Source organism: Crinia signifera, chromosome 8 (assembly GCF_055691185.1).
Source record: "Crinia signifera chromosome 8, ASM5569118v1, whole genome shotgun sequence".
NCBI lineage: Eukaryota > Metazoa > Chordata > Amphibia > Anura > Myobatrachidae > Crinia > Crinia signifera.
The window spans coordinates 178,129,042-178,146,418 of record NC_139224.1 but is presented as its reverse complement, the minus strand read 5'-3'; the positions used below and the strand labels follow the sequence as shown (position 1 = coordinate 178,146,418).

Sequence of the window (17,377 nt, the reverse complement as noted above, 5' to 3'; positions counted from 1 at the left end):
GTTCATCTGTCTCTGATTCCAGCATAGAGCCCTGTATGCCGCTCACCCTGTAGGGTTACTGATATAACCGGTCACACCCACAATGGGGCGTTCATCTTTCTCTGATTTCAGCATAGAGCCCTGTATGCCGCTCACCCTGTAGGGTTACTGATATAACCGGTCACACCCACAATGGGGCGTTCATCTGTCTCTGATTCCAGCATAGCGTCCTGTATGCCGCTCACCCTGTAGGGTTACTGATATAACCGGTCACACCCACAATGGGGCGTTCATCTGTCTCTGATTCCAGCATAGCGTCCTGTATGCCGCTCACCCTGTAGGGTTACTAATATAACCGCTCACACCCACAATGGGGCGTTCATCTGTCTCTGATTCCAGCATAGCGTCCTGTATACCGCTCACCCTGTAGTGTTACTGATATAACCGCTCACACCCACAATGGGGCGTTCATCTGTCTCTGATTCCAGCATAGAGCCCTGTATGCCGCTCACCCTGTAGGGTTACTAATATAACCGCTCACACCCATAATGGGGCGTTCATCTGTCTCTGATTCCAGCATAGAGCCCTGTATGCCGCTCACCCTGTAGGGTTACTAATATAACCGGTCACACCCACAATGGGGCGTTCATCGTTCTCTGATTTCAGCATAGAGCCCTGTATGCCGCTCACCCTGTAGGGTTACTGATATAACCGGTCACACCCACAATGGGGCGTTCATCTGTCTCTGATTCCAGCATAGCGTCCTGTATACCGCTCACCCTGTAGTGTTACTGATATAACCGCTCACACCCACAATGGGGCGTTCATCTGTCTCTGATTCCAGCATAGAGCCCTGTATGCCGCTCACCCTGTAGGGTTACTAATATAACCGCTCACACCCATAATGGGGCGTTCATCTGTCTCTGATTCCAGCATAGAGCCCTGTATGCCGCTCACCCTGTAGGGTTACTAATATAACCGGTCACACCCACAATGGGGCGTTCATCGTTCTCTGATTCCAGCATAGAGCCCTGTGTACCGCTCACCCTGTAGGGTTACTGATATAACCGGTCACACCCACAATGGGGCGTTCTTCTGTCTCTGATTCCAGCATAGAGCCCTGTATACCGCTCACCCTGTAGGGATACTGATATAACCGCTCACACCCACAATGGGGCGTTCTTCTGTCTCTGATTCCAGCATAGGGCCCTGTATACCGCTCACCCTCTAGTGTTACTGATATAACCGGTCACACCCACAATGGGGCGTTCATCTGTCTCTGATTCCAGCATAGGGCCCTGTATGCCGCTCACCCTGTAGGGTTACTGATATAACCGGTCACACCCACAATGGGGCGTTCATCTGTCTCTGATTCCAGCATAGAGCCCTGTATGCCGCTCACCCTGTAGTGTTACTAATATAACCGCTCACACCCACAATGGGGCGTTCATCTGTCTCTGATTCCAGCATAGGGCCCTGTATACCGCTCACCCTGTAGTGTTACTAATATAACGCTCACACCCACAATGGGGCGTTCATCTGTCTCTGATTCCAGCATAGAGCCCTGTACTCCGCTCACCCTGTAGGGTTACTGATATAACCGGTCACACCCACAATGGGGCGTTCATCTTTCTCTGATTCCAGCATAGGGCCCTGTATACCGCTCACCCTGTAGTGTTACTAATATAACCGCTCACACCCACAATGGGGCGTTCATCTGTCTCTGATTCCAGCATAGAGCCCTGTACTCCGCTCACCCTGTAGGGTTACTGATATAACCGCTCACACCCACAATGGGGCGTTCATCTGTCTCTGATTCCAGCATAGGGCCCTGTATACCGCTCACCCTGTAATGTTACTAATATAACCGGTCACACCCACAATGGGGCGTTCATCTGTCTCTGATTCCAGCATAGGGCCCTGTATACCGCTCACCCTGTAGGGTTACTGATGTAACCGGTCACACCCACAATGGGGCGTTCATCTGTCTCTGATTCCAGCATAGAGCCCTGTATGCCGCTCACCCTGTAGGGTTACTGATATAACCGGTCACACCCACAATGGGGCGTTCATCTGTCTCTGATTCCAGCATAGAGCCCTGTATGCTGCTCACCCTGTAGTGTTACTAATATAACCGGTCACACCCACAATGGGGCGTTCATCTGTCTCTGATTCCAGCATAGAGCCCTGTATGCCGCTCACCCTGTAGTGTTACTGATATAACCGGTCACACCCACAATGGGGCGTTCATCTGTCTCTGATTCCAGCATAGAGCCCTGTATACCGCTCACCCTGTAGGGTTACTGATATAACCGGTCACACCCACAATGGGGCGTTCATCTGTCTCTGATTCCAGCATAGAGCCCTGTATGCCGCTCACCATGTAGGGTTACTGATATAACCGGTCACACCCACAATGGGGCGTTCATCTGTCTCTGATTCCAGCATAGAGTCCTGTATACCGCTCACCCTGTAGGGTTACTGATATAACCGGTCACACCCACAATGGGGCGTTCATCTGTCTCTGATTCCAGCATAGAGCCCTGTATACCGCTCACCCTGTAGTGTTACTGATATAACTGGTTACACCCACAATGGGGCGTTCATCTGTCTCTGATTCCAGCAAAGAGCCCTGTATACCGCTCACCCTGTAGGGTTACTGATATAACCGCTCACACCCACAATGGGGCGTTCATCTGTCTCTGATTCCAGCATAGAGTCCTGTATACCGCTCACCCTGTAGGGTTACTGATATAACCGCTCACACCCACAATGGGGCGTTCATCTGTCTCTGATTCCAGCATAGGGCCCTGTATGCCGCTCACCCTGTAGGGGTACTAATATAACCGCTCACACCCACAATGGGGCGTTCATCTGTCTCTGATTCCAGCATAGTGTCCTGTATGCCGCTCACCCTGTAGGGTTACTGATATAACCGGTCACACCCACAATGGGGCGTTCATCTGTCTCTGATTCCAGCATAGGGCCCTGTACTCCGCTCACCCTGTAGGGTTACTAATATAACCGGTCACACCCACAATGGGGCGTTCATCTGTCTCTGATTCCAGCATAGAGTCCTGTATGCCGCTCGCCCTGTAGGGTTACTGATATAACCGCTCACACCCACAATGGGGCGTTCATCTGTCTCTGATTCCAGCATAGGGCCCTGTATACCGCTCACCCTGTAGGGTTACTAATATAACCGGTCACACCCACAATGGGGCGTTTATCTGTCTCTGATTCCAGCATAGCGTCCTGTATACCGCTCACCCTGTAGGGTTACTGATATAACCGGTCACACCCACAATGGGGCGTTCATCTGTCTCTGATTCCAGCATAGAGCCTTCTATGCTACTCACCCTGTAGGGTTACTAATATAACCGGTCACACCCACAATGGGGCGTTCATCTGTCTCTGATTCCAGCATAGAGCCCTGTATACCGCTCACCCTGTAGGGTTACAGATATAACCGCTCACACCCACAATGGGGCGTTCATCTGTCTCTGATTCCAGTATAGAGCCCTGTATACCGCTCACCCTGTAGGGTTACTAACATAACCGGTCACACCCACAATGGGGCGTTCATCTGTCTCTGATTCCAGCATAGAGTCCTGTATTCCGCTCACCCTGTAGGGTTACTAATATAATCGGTCACACCCACAATGGGGCGTTCATCTGTCTCTGATTCCAGCATAGAGTCCTGTATGCCGCTCACCCTGTAGGGTTACTGATATAACTGGTCACACCCACAATGGGGCGTTCATCTGTCTCTGATTCCAGCATAGAGTCCTGTATACCGCTCACCCTGTAGGGTTACTAATATAATCGGTCACACCCACAATGGGGCGTTCATCTGTCTCTGATTCCAGCATAGAGTCCTGTATGCTGCTCACCCTGTAGGGTTACTGATATAACCGCTCACACCCACAATGGGGCGTTCATCTGTCTATGATTCCAGCATAGAGCCCTGTATACCGCTCACCTTGTAGGGTTACTAATATAACCGCTCACACCCACAATGGGGCGTTCCTCTGTCTCTGATTCCAGCATAGGGCCCTGTATGCCGCTCACCCTGTAGTGTTACTAATATAACCGGTCACACCCACAATGGGGCGTTCCTCTGTCTCTGATTCCAGCATAGAGCCCTGTATACCGCTCACCCTGTAGTGTTACTAATATAACCGCTCACACCCACAATGGGGCGTTCATCTGTCTCTGATTCCAGCATAGTGTCCTGTATGCCGCTCACCCTGTAGGGTTACTGATATAACCGGTCACACCCACAATGGGGCGTTCATCTGTCTCTGATTCCAGCATAGAGCCCTGTATTCCGCTCACCCTGTAGGGATACTGATATAACCGCTCACACCCACAATGGGGCGTTCATCTGTCTCTGATTCCAGCATAGGGCCCTGTATACCGCTCACCCTCTAGTGTTACTGATATAACCGGTCACACCCACAATGGGGCGTTCATCTGTCTCTGATTCCAGCATAGAGCCCTGTATGCCGCTCACCCTGTAGGGTTACTAATATAACCGGTCACACCCACAATGGGGCGTTCATCTGTCTCTGATTCCAGCATAGTGTCCTGTATGCCGCTCACCCTGTAGGGTTACTGATATAACCGCTCACACCCACAATGGGGCGTTCATCTGTCTCTGATTCCAGCACAGAGCCCTGTATACCGCTCACCCTATAGGGTTACTGATATAACCGCTCACACCCACAATGGGGCGTTCATCTGTCTCTGATTCCAGCATAGAGCCCTGTATACCGCTCACCCTATAGGGTTACTGATATAACCGCTCACACCCACAATGGGGCGTTCATCTGTCTCTGATTCCAGCATAGAGCCCTGTATGCCGCTCACCCTGTAGTGTTACTAATATAACCGGTCACACCCACAATGGGGCGTTCATCTGTCTCTGATTCCAGCATACTGCCCTGTATACCGCTCACCCTGTAGGGTTACTGATATAACCGCTCACACCCACAATGGGGCGTTCATCTGTCTCTGATTCCAGCATAGAGCCCTGTATGCCGCTCACCCTGTAGGGTTACTAATATAACCGGTCACACCCACAATGGGGCGTTCATCTGTCTCTGATTCCAGCATAGAGCCCTGTATACCGCTCACCCTGTAGGGTTACTGATATAACCGGTCACACCCACAATGGGGCGTTCATCTGTCTCTGATTCCAGCATAGAGTCCTGTATACCGCTCACCCTGTAGGGTCACTGATATAACCGGTCACACCCACAATGGGGCGTTCATCTGTCTCTGATTCCAGCATAGAGCCCTGTATACCGCTCACCCTGTAGTGTTACTGATATAACCGGTCACACCCACAATGGGGCGTTCATCTGTCTCTGATTCCAGCATAGAGCCCTGTATGCCGCTCACCCTGTAGTGTTACTAATATAACCGCTCACACCCACAATGGGGCGTTCATCTGTCTCTGATTCCAGCATAGAGCCCTGTACTCCGCTCACCCTGTAGTGTTACTGATATAACCAGTCACACCCACAATGGGGCGTTCACCTGTCTCTGATTCCAGCATAGAGCCCTGTATACCGCTCACCCTGTAGTGTTACTGATATAACCGGTCACACCCACAATGGGGCGTTCATCTGTCTCTGATTCCAGCATAGAGCCCTGTATGCCGCTCACCCTGTAGGGTTACTGATATAACCGGTCACACCCACAATGGGGCGTTCATCTGTCTCTGATTCCAGCATAGAGCCCTGTATGCCGCTCACCCTGTAGGGTTACTGATATAACCGCTCACACCCACAATGGGGCGTTCATCTGTCTCTGATTCCAGCATAGAGCCCTGTATGCCGCTCACCCTCTAGTGTTACTGATATAACCGGTCACACCCACAATGGGGCGTTCATCTGTCTCTGATTCCAGTATAGTGTCCTTTATACCGCTCACCCTGTAGTGTTACTGATATAACCGCTCACACCCACAATGGGGTGTTCATATGTCTCTGATTCCAGCATAGCGTCCTGTATACCGCTCACCCTGTAGTGTTACTGATATAACCGCTCACACCCACAATGGGGCGTTCATCTGTCTCTGATTCCAGCATAGACCCCTGTATACCGCTCACCCTGTAGTGTTACTAATATAACCGGTCACACCCACAATGGGGCGTTCATCTGTCTCTGATTCCAGCATAGAGTCCTGTATACCGCTCACCCTATAGGGTTACTGATATAACCGCTCACACCCACAATGGGGCGTTCATCTGTCTCTGATTCCAGCATAGGGCCCTGTATGCCGCTCACCCTGTAGGGTTACTAATATAACTGGTTACACCCACAATGGGGCGTTCATCTGTCTCTGATTCCAGCATAGAGCCCTGTATACCGCTCACCCTGTAGGGTTACTGATATAACCGGTCACACCCACAATGGGGCGTTCATCTGTCTCTGATTCCAGCATAGCGTCCTGTATGCCGCTCACCCTGTAGGGTTACTGATATAACCGGTCACACCCACAATGGGGTGTTCATATGTCTCTGATTCCAGCATAGACCCCTGTATACCGCTCACCCTGTAGTGTTACTGATATAACCGGTCACACCCACAATGGGGCGTTCATCTGTCTCTGATTCCAGCATAGAGTCCTGTATACCGCTCACCCTATAGGGTTACTGATATAACCGCTCACACCCACAATGGGGCGTTCATCTGTCTCTGATTCCAGCATAGAGCCCTGTATACCGCTCACCCTGTAGTGTTACTGATATAACCGCTCACACCCACAATGGGGCGTTCATCTGTCTCTGATTCCAGCATAGAGTCCTGTATGCCGCTCACCCTGTAGGGTCACTGATATAACCGGTCACACCCACAATGGGGCGTTCATCTGTCTCTGATTCCAGCACAGAGCCCTGTATACCGCTCACCCTGTAGGGTTACTGATATAACCGGTCACACCCACAATGGGGCGTTCATCTGTCTCTGATTCCAGCATAGAGCCCTGTATACCGCTCACCCTGTAGGGTTACTGATATAACCGCTCACACCCACAATGGGGCGTTCATCTGTCTCTGATTCCAGCATAGAGCCCTGTATACCGCTCACCCTGTAGTGTTATTAATATAACCGGTCACACCCACAATGGGGCGTTCATCTGTCTCTGATTCCAGCATAGAGCCCTGTATTCCGCTCACCCTGTAGTGTTACTGATATAACCGGTCACACCCACAATGGGGCGTTCATCTGTCTCTGATTCCAGCATAGAGCCCTGTATGCCGCTCACCCTGTAGGGTTACTGATATAACCGGTCACACCCACAATGGGGCGTTCATCTGTCTCTGATTCCAGCATAGAGCCCTGTATACCGCTCACCCTGTAGTGTTACTGATATAACCGCTCACACCCACAATGGGGCGTTCATCTGTCTCTGATTCCAGCATAGAGTCCTGTATGCCGCTCACCCTGTAGGGTCACTGATATAACCGGTCACACCCACAATGGGGCGTTCATCTGTCTCTGATTCCAGCACAGAGCCCTGTATACCGCTCACCCTGTAGGGTTACTGATATAACCGGTCACACCCACAATGGGGCGTTCATCTGTCTCTGATTCCAGCATAGAGCCCTGTATGCTGCTCACCCTGTAGGGTTACTGATATAACCGCTCACACCCACAATGGGGCGTTCATCTGTCTCTGATTCCAGCATAGAGCCCTGTATACCGCTCACCCTGTAGTGTTATTAATATAACCGGTCACACCCACAATGGGGCGTTCATCTGTCTCTGATTCCAGCATAGGGCCCTGTATACCGCTCACCCTCTAGTGTTACTGATATAACCGGTCACACCCACAATGGGGCGTTCATCTGTCTCTGATTCCAGCATAGGGCCCTGTATACCGCTCACCCTGTAGGGTTACTGATATAACCGGTCACACCCACAATGGGGCGTTCATCTGTCTCTGATTCCAGCATAGAGTCCTGTATACCGCTCACCCTATAGGGTTACTGATATAACCGCTCACACCCACAATGGGGCGTTCATCTGTCTCTGATTCCAGCATAGCGTCCTGTATACCGCTCACCCTATAGGGTTACTAATATAACTGGTTACACCCACAATGGGGCGTTCATCTGTCTCTGATTCCAGCATAGAGTCCTGTATGCCGCTCACCCTATAGGGTTACTAATATAACTGGTTACACCCACAATGGGGCGTTCATCTGTCTCTGATTCCATCATAGAGTCCTGTATACCGCTCACCCTGTAGTTTTACTGATATAACCGGTCACACCCACAATGGGGCGTTCATCTGTCTCTGATTCCAGCATAGAGCCCTGTATGCCGCTCACCCTGTAGGGTTACTGATATAACCGCTCACACCCACAATGGGGCGTTCATCTGTCTCTGATTCCAGCATAGAGCCCTGTATACCGCTCACCCTGTAGGGTTACTGATATAACCGGTCACACCCACAATGGGGCGTTCATCTGTCTCTGATTCCAGCATAGAGTCCTGTATGCCGCTCACCCTGTAGGGTTACTAATATAACTGGTCACACCCACAATGGGGCGTTCATCTGTCTCTGATTCCAGCATAGAGCCCTGTATACCGCTCACCCTGTAGGGTTACTGATGTAACCGGTCACACCCACAATGGGGCGTTCATCTGTCTCTGATTCCAGCATAGAGCCCTGTATGCCGCTCACCCTGTAGGGTTACTGATATAACCGGTCACACCCACAATGGGGCGTTCATCTGTCTCTGATTCCAGCATAGAGCCCTGTATGCCGCTCACCCTATAGGGTTACTGATATAACCGCTCACACCCACAATGGGGCGTTCATCTGTCTCTGATTCCAGCATAGGGCCCTGTATGCCGCTCACCCTGTAGGGTTACTAATATAACTGGTTACACCCACAATGGGGCGTTCATCTGTCTCTGATTCCAGCATAGAGCCCTGTATACCGCTCACCCTGTAGGGTTACTGATATAACCGGTCACACCCACAATGGGGCGTTCATCTGTCTCTGATTCCAGCATAGCGTCCTGTATGCCGCTCACCCTGTAGGGTTACTGATATAACCGGTCACACCCACAATGGGGTGTTCATATGTCTCTGATTCCAGCATAGACCCCTGTATACCGCTCACCCTGTAGTGTTACTGATATAACCGGTCACACCCACAATGGGGCGTTCATCTGTCTCTGATTCCAGCATAGAGTCCTGTATACCGCTCACCCTATAGGGTTACTGATATAACCGCTCACACCCACAATGGGGCGTTCATCTGTCTCTGATTCCAGCATAGAGCCCTGTATACCGCTCACCCTGTAGTGTTACTGATATAACCGCTCACACCCACAATGGGGCGTTCATCTGTCTCTGATTCCAGCATAGAGTCCTGTATGCCGCTCACCCTGTAGGGTCACTGATATAACCGGTCACACCCACAATGGGGCGTTCATCTGTCTCTGATTCCAGCACAGAGCCCTGTATACCGCTCACCCTGTAGGGTTACTGATATAACCGGTCACACCCACAATGGGGCGTTCATCTGTCTCTGATTCCAGCATAGAGCCCTGTATACCGCTCACCCTGTAGGGTTACTGATATAACCGCTCACACCCACAATGGGGCGTTCATCTGTCTCTGATTCCAGCATAGAGCCCTGTATACCGCTCACCCTGTAGTGTTATTAATATAACCGGTCACACCCACAATGGGGCGTTCATCTGTCTCTGATTCCAGCATAGAGCCCTGTATTCCGCTCACCCTGTAGTGTTACTGATATAACCGGTCACACCCACAATGGGGCGTTCATCTGTCTCTGATTCCAGCATAGAGCCCTGTATGCCGCTCACCCTGTAGGGTTACTGATATAACCGGTCACACCCACAATGGGGCGTTCATCTGTCTCTGATTCCAGCATAGAGCCCTGTATACCGCTCACCCTGTAGTGTTACTGATATAACCGCTCACACCCACAATGGGGCGTTCATCTGTCTCTGATTCCAGCATAGAGTCCTGTATGCCGCTCACCCTGTAGGGTCACTGATATAACCGGTCACACCCACAATGGGGCGTTCATCTGTCTCTGATTCCAGCACAGAGCCCTGTATACCGCTCACCCTGTAGGGTTACTGATATAACCGGTCACACCCACAATGGGGCGTTCATCTGTCTCTGATTCCAGCATAGAGCCCTGTATGCTGCTCACCCTGTAGGGTTACTGATATAACCGCTCACACCCACAATGGGGCGTTCATCTGTCTCTGATTCCAGCATAGAGCCCTGTATACCGCTCACCCTGTAGTGTTATTAATATAACCGGTCACACCCACAATGGGGCGTTCATCTGTCTCTGATTCCAGCATAGGGCCCTGTATACCGCTCACCCTCTAGTGTTACTGATATAACCGGTCACACCCACAATGGGGCGTTCATCTGTCTCTGATTCCAGCATAGGGCCCTGTATACCGCTCACCCTGTAGGGTTACTGATATAACCGGTCACACCCACAATGGGGCGTTCATCTGTCTCTGATTCCAGCATAGAGTCCTGTATACCGCTCACCCTATAGGGTTACTGATATAACCGCTCACACCCACAATGGGGCGTTCATCTGTCTCTGATTCCAGCATAGCGTCCTGTATACCGCTCACCCTATAGGGTTACTAATATAACTGGTTACACCCACAATGGGGCGTTCATCTGTCTCTGATTCCAGCATAGAGTCCTGTATGCCGCTCACCCTATAGGGTTACTAATATAACTGGTTACACCCACAATGGGGCGTTCATCTGTCTCTGATTCCATCATAGAGTCCTGTATACCGCTCACCCTGTAGTTTTACTGATATAACCGGTCACACCCACAATGGGGCGTTCATCTGTCTCTGATTCCAGCATAGAGCCCTGTATGCCGCTCACCCTGTAGGGTTACTGATATAACCGCTCACACCCACAATGGGGCGTTCATCTGTCTCTGATTCCAGCATAGAGCCCTGTATACCGCTCACCCTGTAGGGTTACTGATATAACCGGTCACACCCACAATGGGGCGTTCATCTGTCTCTGATTCCAGCATAGAGTCCTGTATGCCGCTCACCCTGTAGGGTTACTAATATAACTGGTCACACCCACAATGGGGCGTTCATCTGTCTCTGATTCCAGCATAGAGCCCTGTATACCGCTCACCCTGTAGGGTTACTGATGTAACCGGTCACACCCACAATGGGGCGTTCATCTGTCTCTGATTCCAGCATAGAGCCCTGTATGCCGCTCACCCTGTAGGGTTACTGATATAACCGGTCACACCCACAATGGGGCGTTCATCTGTCTCTGATTCCAGCATAGAGCCCTGTATGCCGCTCACCCTGTAGGGTTACTGATATAACCGGTCACACCCACAATGGGGCGTTCATCTGTCTCTGATTTCAGCATAGAGCCCTGTATACCGCTCACCCTGTAGGGTTACTGATATAACCGCTCACACCCACAATGGGGTGTTCATCTGTCTCTGATTCCAGCATAGAGCCCTGTATGCCGCTCACCCTGTAGGGTTACTGATATAACCGCTCACACCCACAATGGGGCGTTCATCTGTCTCTGATTCCAGCATAGGGCCCTGTATGCCGCTCACCCTGTAGTGTTACTGATATAACCGCTCACACCCACAATGGGGCGTTCATCTGTCTCTGATTCCAGCATAGCGTCCTGTATGCCGCTCACCCTGTAGTGTTACTGATATAACCGGTCACACCCACAATGGGGCGTTCATCTGTCTCTGATTCCAGCATAGAGCCCTGTATACCGCTCACCCTGTAGTGTTACTGATATAACCGCTCACACCCACAATGGGGCGTTCATCTGTCTCTGATTCCAGCATAGAGCCCTGTATACCGCTCACCCTGTAGTGTTACTGATATAACCGCTCACACCCACAATGGGGCGTTCATCTGTCTCTGATTCCAGCATAGAGTCCTGTATGCCGCTCACCCTATAGGGTTACTAATATAACTGGTTACACCCACAATGGGGCGTTCATCTGTCTCTGATTCCAGCATAGCGTCCTGTATGCCGCTCACCCTGTAGGGTTACTGATATAACCGGTCACACCCACAATGGGGCGTTCATCTGTCTCTGATTCCAGCATAGAGCCCTGTATACCGCTCACCCTGTAGTGTTACTGATATAACCGCTCACACCCACAATGGGGCGTTCATCTGTCTCTGATTCCAGCATAGAGCCCTGTATGCCGCTCACCCTGTAGTGTTACTGATATAACCGCTCACACCCACAATGGGGCGTTCATCTGTCTCTGATTCCAGCATAGAGCCCTGTATACCGCTCACCCTGTAGTGTTACTGATATAACCGGTCACACCCACAATGGGGCGTTCATCTGTCTCTGATTCCAGCATAGAGCCCTGTATGCCGCTCACCCTGTAGGGTTACTGATATAACCGGTCACACCCACAATGGGGCGTTCATCTGTCTCTGATTCCAGCATAGAGCCCTGTATGCCGCTCACCCTGTAGGGTTACTGATATAACCGGTCACACCCACAATGGGGCGTTCATCTGTCTCTGATTCCAGCATAGAGCCCTGTATACCGCTCACCCTGTAGGGTTACTGATATAACCGCTCACACCCACAATGGGGCGTTCATCTGTCTCTGATTCCAGCATAGAGCCCTGTATGCCGCTCACCCTGTAGTGTTACTGATATAACCGCACACACCCACAATGGGGCGTTCATCTGTCTCTGATTCCAGCATAGGGCCCTGTATACCGCTCACCCTGTAGAGTTACTGATATAACTGGTCACACCCACAATGGGGCGTTCATCTGTCTCTGATTCCAGCATAGTGTCCTGTATACCGCTCACCCTGTAGGGTTACTAATATAACCGCTCACACCCACAATGGGGCGTTCCCCTCTCTGAGATTCCAGCATAGAGCCCTGTATGCTGCTCACCCTGTAGTGTTACTGATATAACCGGTCACACCCACAATGGGGCGTTCCTCTCTCTGAGATTCCAGCATAGGGCCCTGTATACCGCTCACCCTGTAGTGTTACTGATATAACCGCTCACACCCACAATGGGGCGTTCCCCTCTCTGAGATTCCAGCATAGGGCCCTGTATGGAGTCCGCACACAATGGAAGGAATTCCCAGTGCAGCTTGGCCCCCAGTGTCAGACAGGAGATTAATCACTTTCCTCCCGACATGTCTAAGGAAAATCATTTGGAATTGAATGGAAGGAAAAATAAAGATTACTCAGAGAATATTCCAGATTTCCGACATAAATGTGGCTGTTATTAGCCGCAGCTGACGGGGACATAATTCACCCGTTACCTGGAAACTACAAGTAAAAAGGTGAATTCTCCCTTTTATGAGGAATATTTTTCCACCTGGAAATGTTTTCCTTTGCAGAATAGAAGCGCGGTGTATCCGGGCGGAGGGTGGCCTCTCACTTACCCATCTGGGCACCTTCTTAGTAAGTATGTATAGCATGGGGCAGGCTGTGTATGTATGTATAGCATGGGGCAGGCTGTGTATGTATGTATAGCATGGGGCAGGCTGTGTATGTATGATGTATGTATGTATGTATGTATGTATGTATGTATGTATAGCATGGGGCAGGCTGTGTATGTATGATGTATGTATGTATGTATGTATAGCATGGGGCAGGCTGTGTATGTATGTATGTATAGCATGGGGCAGGCTGTGTGTGTATGTATGTATAGCATGGGGCAGGCTGTGTATGTATGTATAGCATGGGGCAGGCTGTGTATGTATGTATAGCATGGGGCAGGCTGTGTATGTATGTATAGCATGGAGCAGGCTGTGTATGTATGTATAGCATGGGGCAGGCTGTGTATGTATGTATAGCATGGGCAGGCTGTGTATGTATGTATAGCATGGGGCAGGCTGTGTATGTATGTATAGCATGGGGCAGGCTGTGTATGTATGTATAGCATGGGGCAGGCTGTGTATGTATGTATAGCATGGGGCAGGCTGTGTATGTATGTATAGCATGGGGCAGGCTGTGTATGTATGTATGTATAGCATGGGGCAGGCTGTGTATGTATGTATAGCATGGGGCAGGCTGTGTATGTATGTATAGCATGGGGCAGGCTGTGTGTGTATGTATGTATAGCATGGGGCAGGCTGTGTATGTATGTATAGCATGGGGCAGGCTGTGTATGTATGTATAGCATGGGGCAGGCTGTGTATGTATGTATGTATGTAGCATGGGGCAGGCTGTGTATGTATGTATAGCATGGGGCAGGCTGTGTATGTATGTATAGCATGGGGCAGGCTGTGTATGTATGTAGCATGGGGCAGGCTGTGTATGTATGTATGTATAGCATGGGGCAGGCTGTGTATGTATGTATGTATGTAGCATGGGGCAGGCTGTGTATGTATGTATAGCATGGGGCAGGCTGTGTATGTATGTATGTATAGCATGGGGCAGGCTGTGTATGTATGTATAGCATGGGGCAGGCTGTGTATGTATGTATGTATGTATGTAGCATGGGGCAGGCTGTGTATGTATGTATAGCATGGGGCAGGCTGTGTATGTATGTATGTATAGCATGGGGCAGGGTGTGTATGTATGTATGTATAGCATGGGGCAGGCTGTGTATGTATGTATAGCATGGGGCAGGCTGTGTATGTATGTATAGCATGGGGCAGGCTGTGTATGTATGTATGTATGTATAGCATGGGGCAGGCTGTGTATGTATGTATAGCATGGGGCAGGCTGTGTATGTATGTATAGTATGGGGCAGGCTGTGTATGTATGTATAGCATGGGGCAGGCTGTGTATGTATGTATGTATGTATAGCATGGGGCAGGCTGTGTATGTATGTATAGCATGGGGCAGGCTGTGTATGTATGTATAGTATGGGGCAGGCTGTGTATGTATGTATAGTATGGGGCAGGCTGTGTATGTATGTATAGCATGGGGCAGGCTGTGTATGTATGTATAGCATGGGGCAGGCTGTGTATGTATGTATAGCATGGGGCAGGCTGTGTATGTATGTATAGCATGGGGCAGGCTGTGTATGTATGTATGTATGTATAGCATGGGGCAGGCTGTGTATGTATGTATAGCATGGGGCAGGCTGTGTATGTATGTATAGTATGGGGCAGGCTGTGTATGTATGTATGTATGTATAGCATGGGGCAGGCTGTGTATGTATGTATGTATGTATAGCATGGGGCAGGCTGTGTATGTATGATGTATGTATGTATGTATGTATTGTATGTATGTATAGCATGGGGCAGGCTGTGTATGTATGTATAGCATGGGGCAGGCTGTGTATGTATGTATGTATGTATAGCATGGGGCAGGCTGTGTATGTATGTATAGCATGGGGCAGGCTGTGTATGTATGTATAGTATGGGGCAGGCTGTGTATGTATGTATGTATGTATAGCATGGGGCAGGCTGTGTATGTATGTATGTATGTATAGCATGGGGCAGGCTGTGTATGTATGATGTATGTATGTATGTATTGTATGTATGTATAGCATGGGGCAGGCTGTGTATGTATGTATAGCATGGGGCAGGCTGTGTATGTATGTATAGCATGGGGCAGGCTGTGTATGTATGTATAGCATGGGGCAGGCTGTGTATGTATGTATAGCATGGGGCAGGCTGTGTATGTATGTATAGCATGGGGCAGGCTGGCTGCTGTCCGAGGTACAAAGGTTCCCCCAGCACGTGGCCGGGGGCGGGGCCAGGGGACCTATGATACAATGTATTCCGTATACGTCACAGTGTAAGTGGGCGTTCCCGACACTCAGCAGCCCACCAATCCCCCCGCAGTCCGGCTGTCAGTCACCCCAGGACCCCTGACTGTCACCGGTCCGTCCTGCAGCCATGGCCGTCACCTCGGTGTTCGGGAGCTGCACCCATGCCATAGTCCGGGCCATTCCCGAGTCCCTGGGCCGCCTGGCACTGAGGACAGAGGCTGGTAGCCCGGTGGACCTGGCCCGGGCCCGGCACCAGCATGAGCTCTATGTGGGGATACTGAGGCACCAGCTGGGGCTGACTGTGGTGGAGCTGGAGGCGGATGAGAGTCTTCCCGATGCCCCGTTTGTGGAGGACACTGCCATAGTGTGCGGAGGGAGAGCCCTGGTGACCCGGCCGGGCGCCCCCAGCAGGAGAGGGGAGGTACTGTGCCCGCATGATGTACTGGTCTGACCCCGGGGAGGGGGAGGGTGCTGGGGGAAGTACTGGCCTACTTGTGGGTGCACTGGGGGGGGAGGGGTACTGGGGGATGTATTGGCTTCTCTGGGGGTGATGTACTGGTCTGTCCCCGGGGGGAGGGGGAGGGGTGCTGGGGGAAGTACTGGCCTACTCGGGGGTGCACTGGGGAGGAAGGGGTACTGGGGGATGTATTGGCTTCTCTGGGGGTGATGTACTGGTCTGACCCCGGGGAGGGGGAGCGGTGCACTGGGGAGGAAGGGGTACTGGGGGATGTATTGGCTTCTCTGGGGGTGATGTACTGGTCTGACCCCGGGGAGGGGGAGGGTGCTGGGGGAAGTACTGGCCTACCTGTGGGTGCACTGGGGGGGGAGGGGTACTGGGGGATGTATTGGCTTCTCTGGGGGTGATGTACTGGTCTGTCCCCGGGGGGAGGGGGAGGGGTGCTGGGGGAAGTACTGGCCTACTCGGGGGTGCACTGGGGAGGAAGGGGTACTGGGGGATGTATTGGCTTCTCTGGGGGTGATGTACTGGTCTGTCCCCGGGGGGAGGGGTGCTGGGGGAAGTACTGCCCTACTCGGGGGTGCACTGGGGAGGAAGGGGTACTGGGGGATGTATTGGCTTCTCTGGGGGTGATGTACTGGTCTGTCCCCGGGGGAGGGGGAGGGGTGCTGGGGGAAGTACTGGCCTACTCGGGGGTGCACTGGGGAGGAAGGGGTACTGGGGGATGTATTGGCTTCTCTGGGGGTGATGTACTGGTCTGACCCCGGGGAGGGGGAGCGGTGCACTGGGGAGGAAGGGGTACTGGGGGATGTATTGGCTTCTCTGGGGGTGATGTACTGGTCTGACCCCGGGGAGGGGGAGGGTGCTGGGGGAAGTACTGGCCTACTTGTGGGTGCACTGGGGGGGGAGGGGTACTGGGGGATGTATTGGCTTCTCTGGGGGTGATGTACTGGTCTGTCCCCGGGGGGAGGGGGAGGGGTGCTGGGGGAAGTACTGGCCTACTCGGGGGTGCACTGGGGAGGAAGGGGTACTGGGGGATGTATTGGCTTCTCTGGGGGTGATGTACTGGTCTGTCCCCGGGGGGAGGGGTGCTGGGGGAAGTACTGGCCTACTTGTGGGTGCACTGGGGGGGGAGGGGTACTGGGGGATGTATTGGCTTCTCTGGGGGTGATATACTGGTCT

At 51.6% G+C, this 17,377-nt stretch overlaps 1 protein-coding gene across 1 annotated transcript in view; it reads left to right on the top strand.

The window, feature by feature from the left end:
- The first annotated feature begins 15,779 nt into the window (after positions 1-15,779).
- Positions 15,780-17,377, top strand: part of DDAH1 (dimethylarginine dimethylaminohydrolase 1) — a 128,281-nt gene continuing 126,683 nt past the window's right edge. Inside the window, exon 1 of the mRNA XM_083157897.1 lies at positions 15,780-16,159. Coding sequence (XP_083014023.1) covers positions 15,866-16,159 — 294 coding nt within the window. The 5' untranslated portion in view covers positions 15,780-15,865. The remainder of the gene's footprint in view (positions 16,160-17,377) is intronic.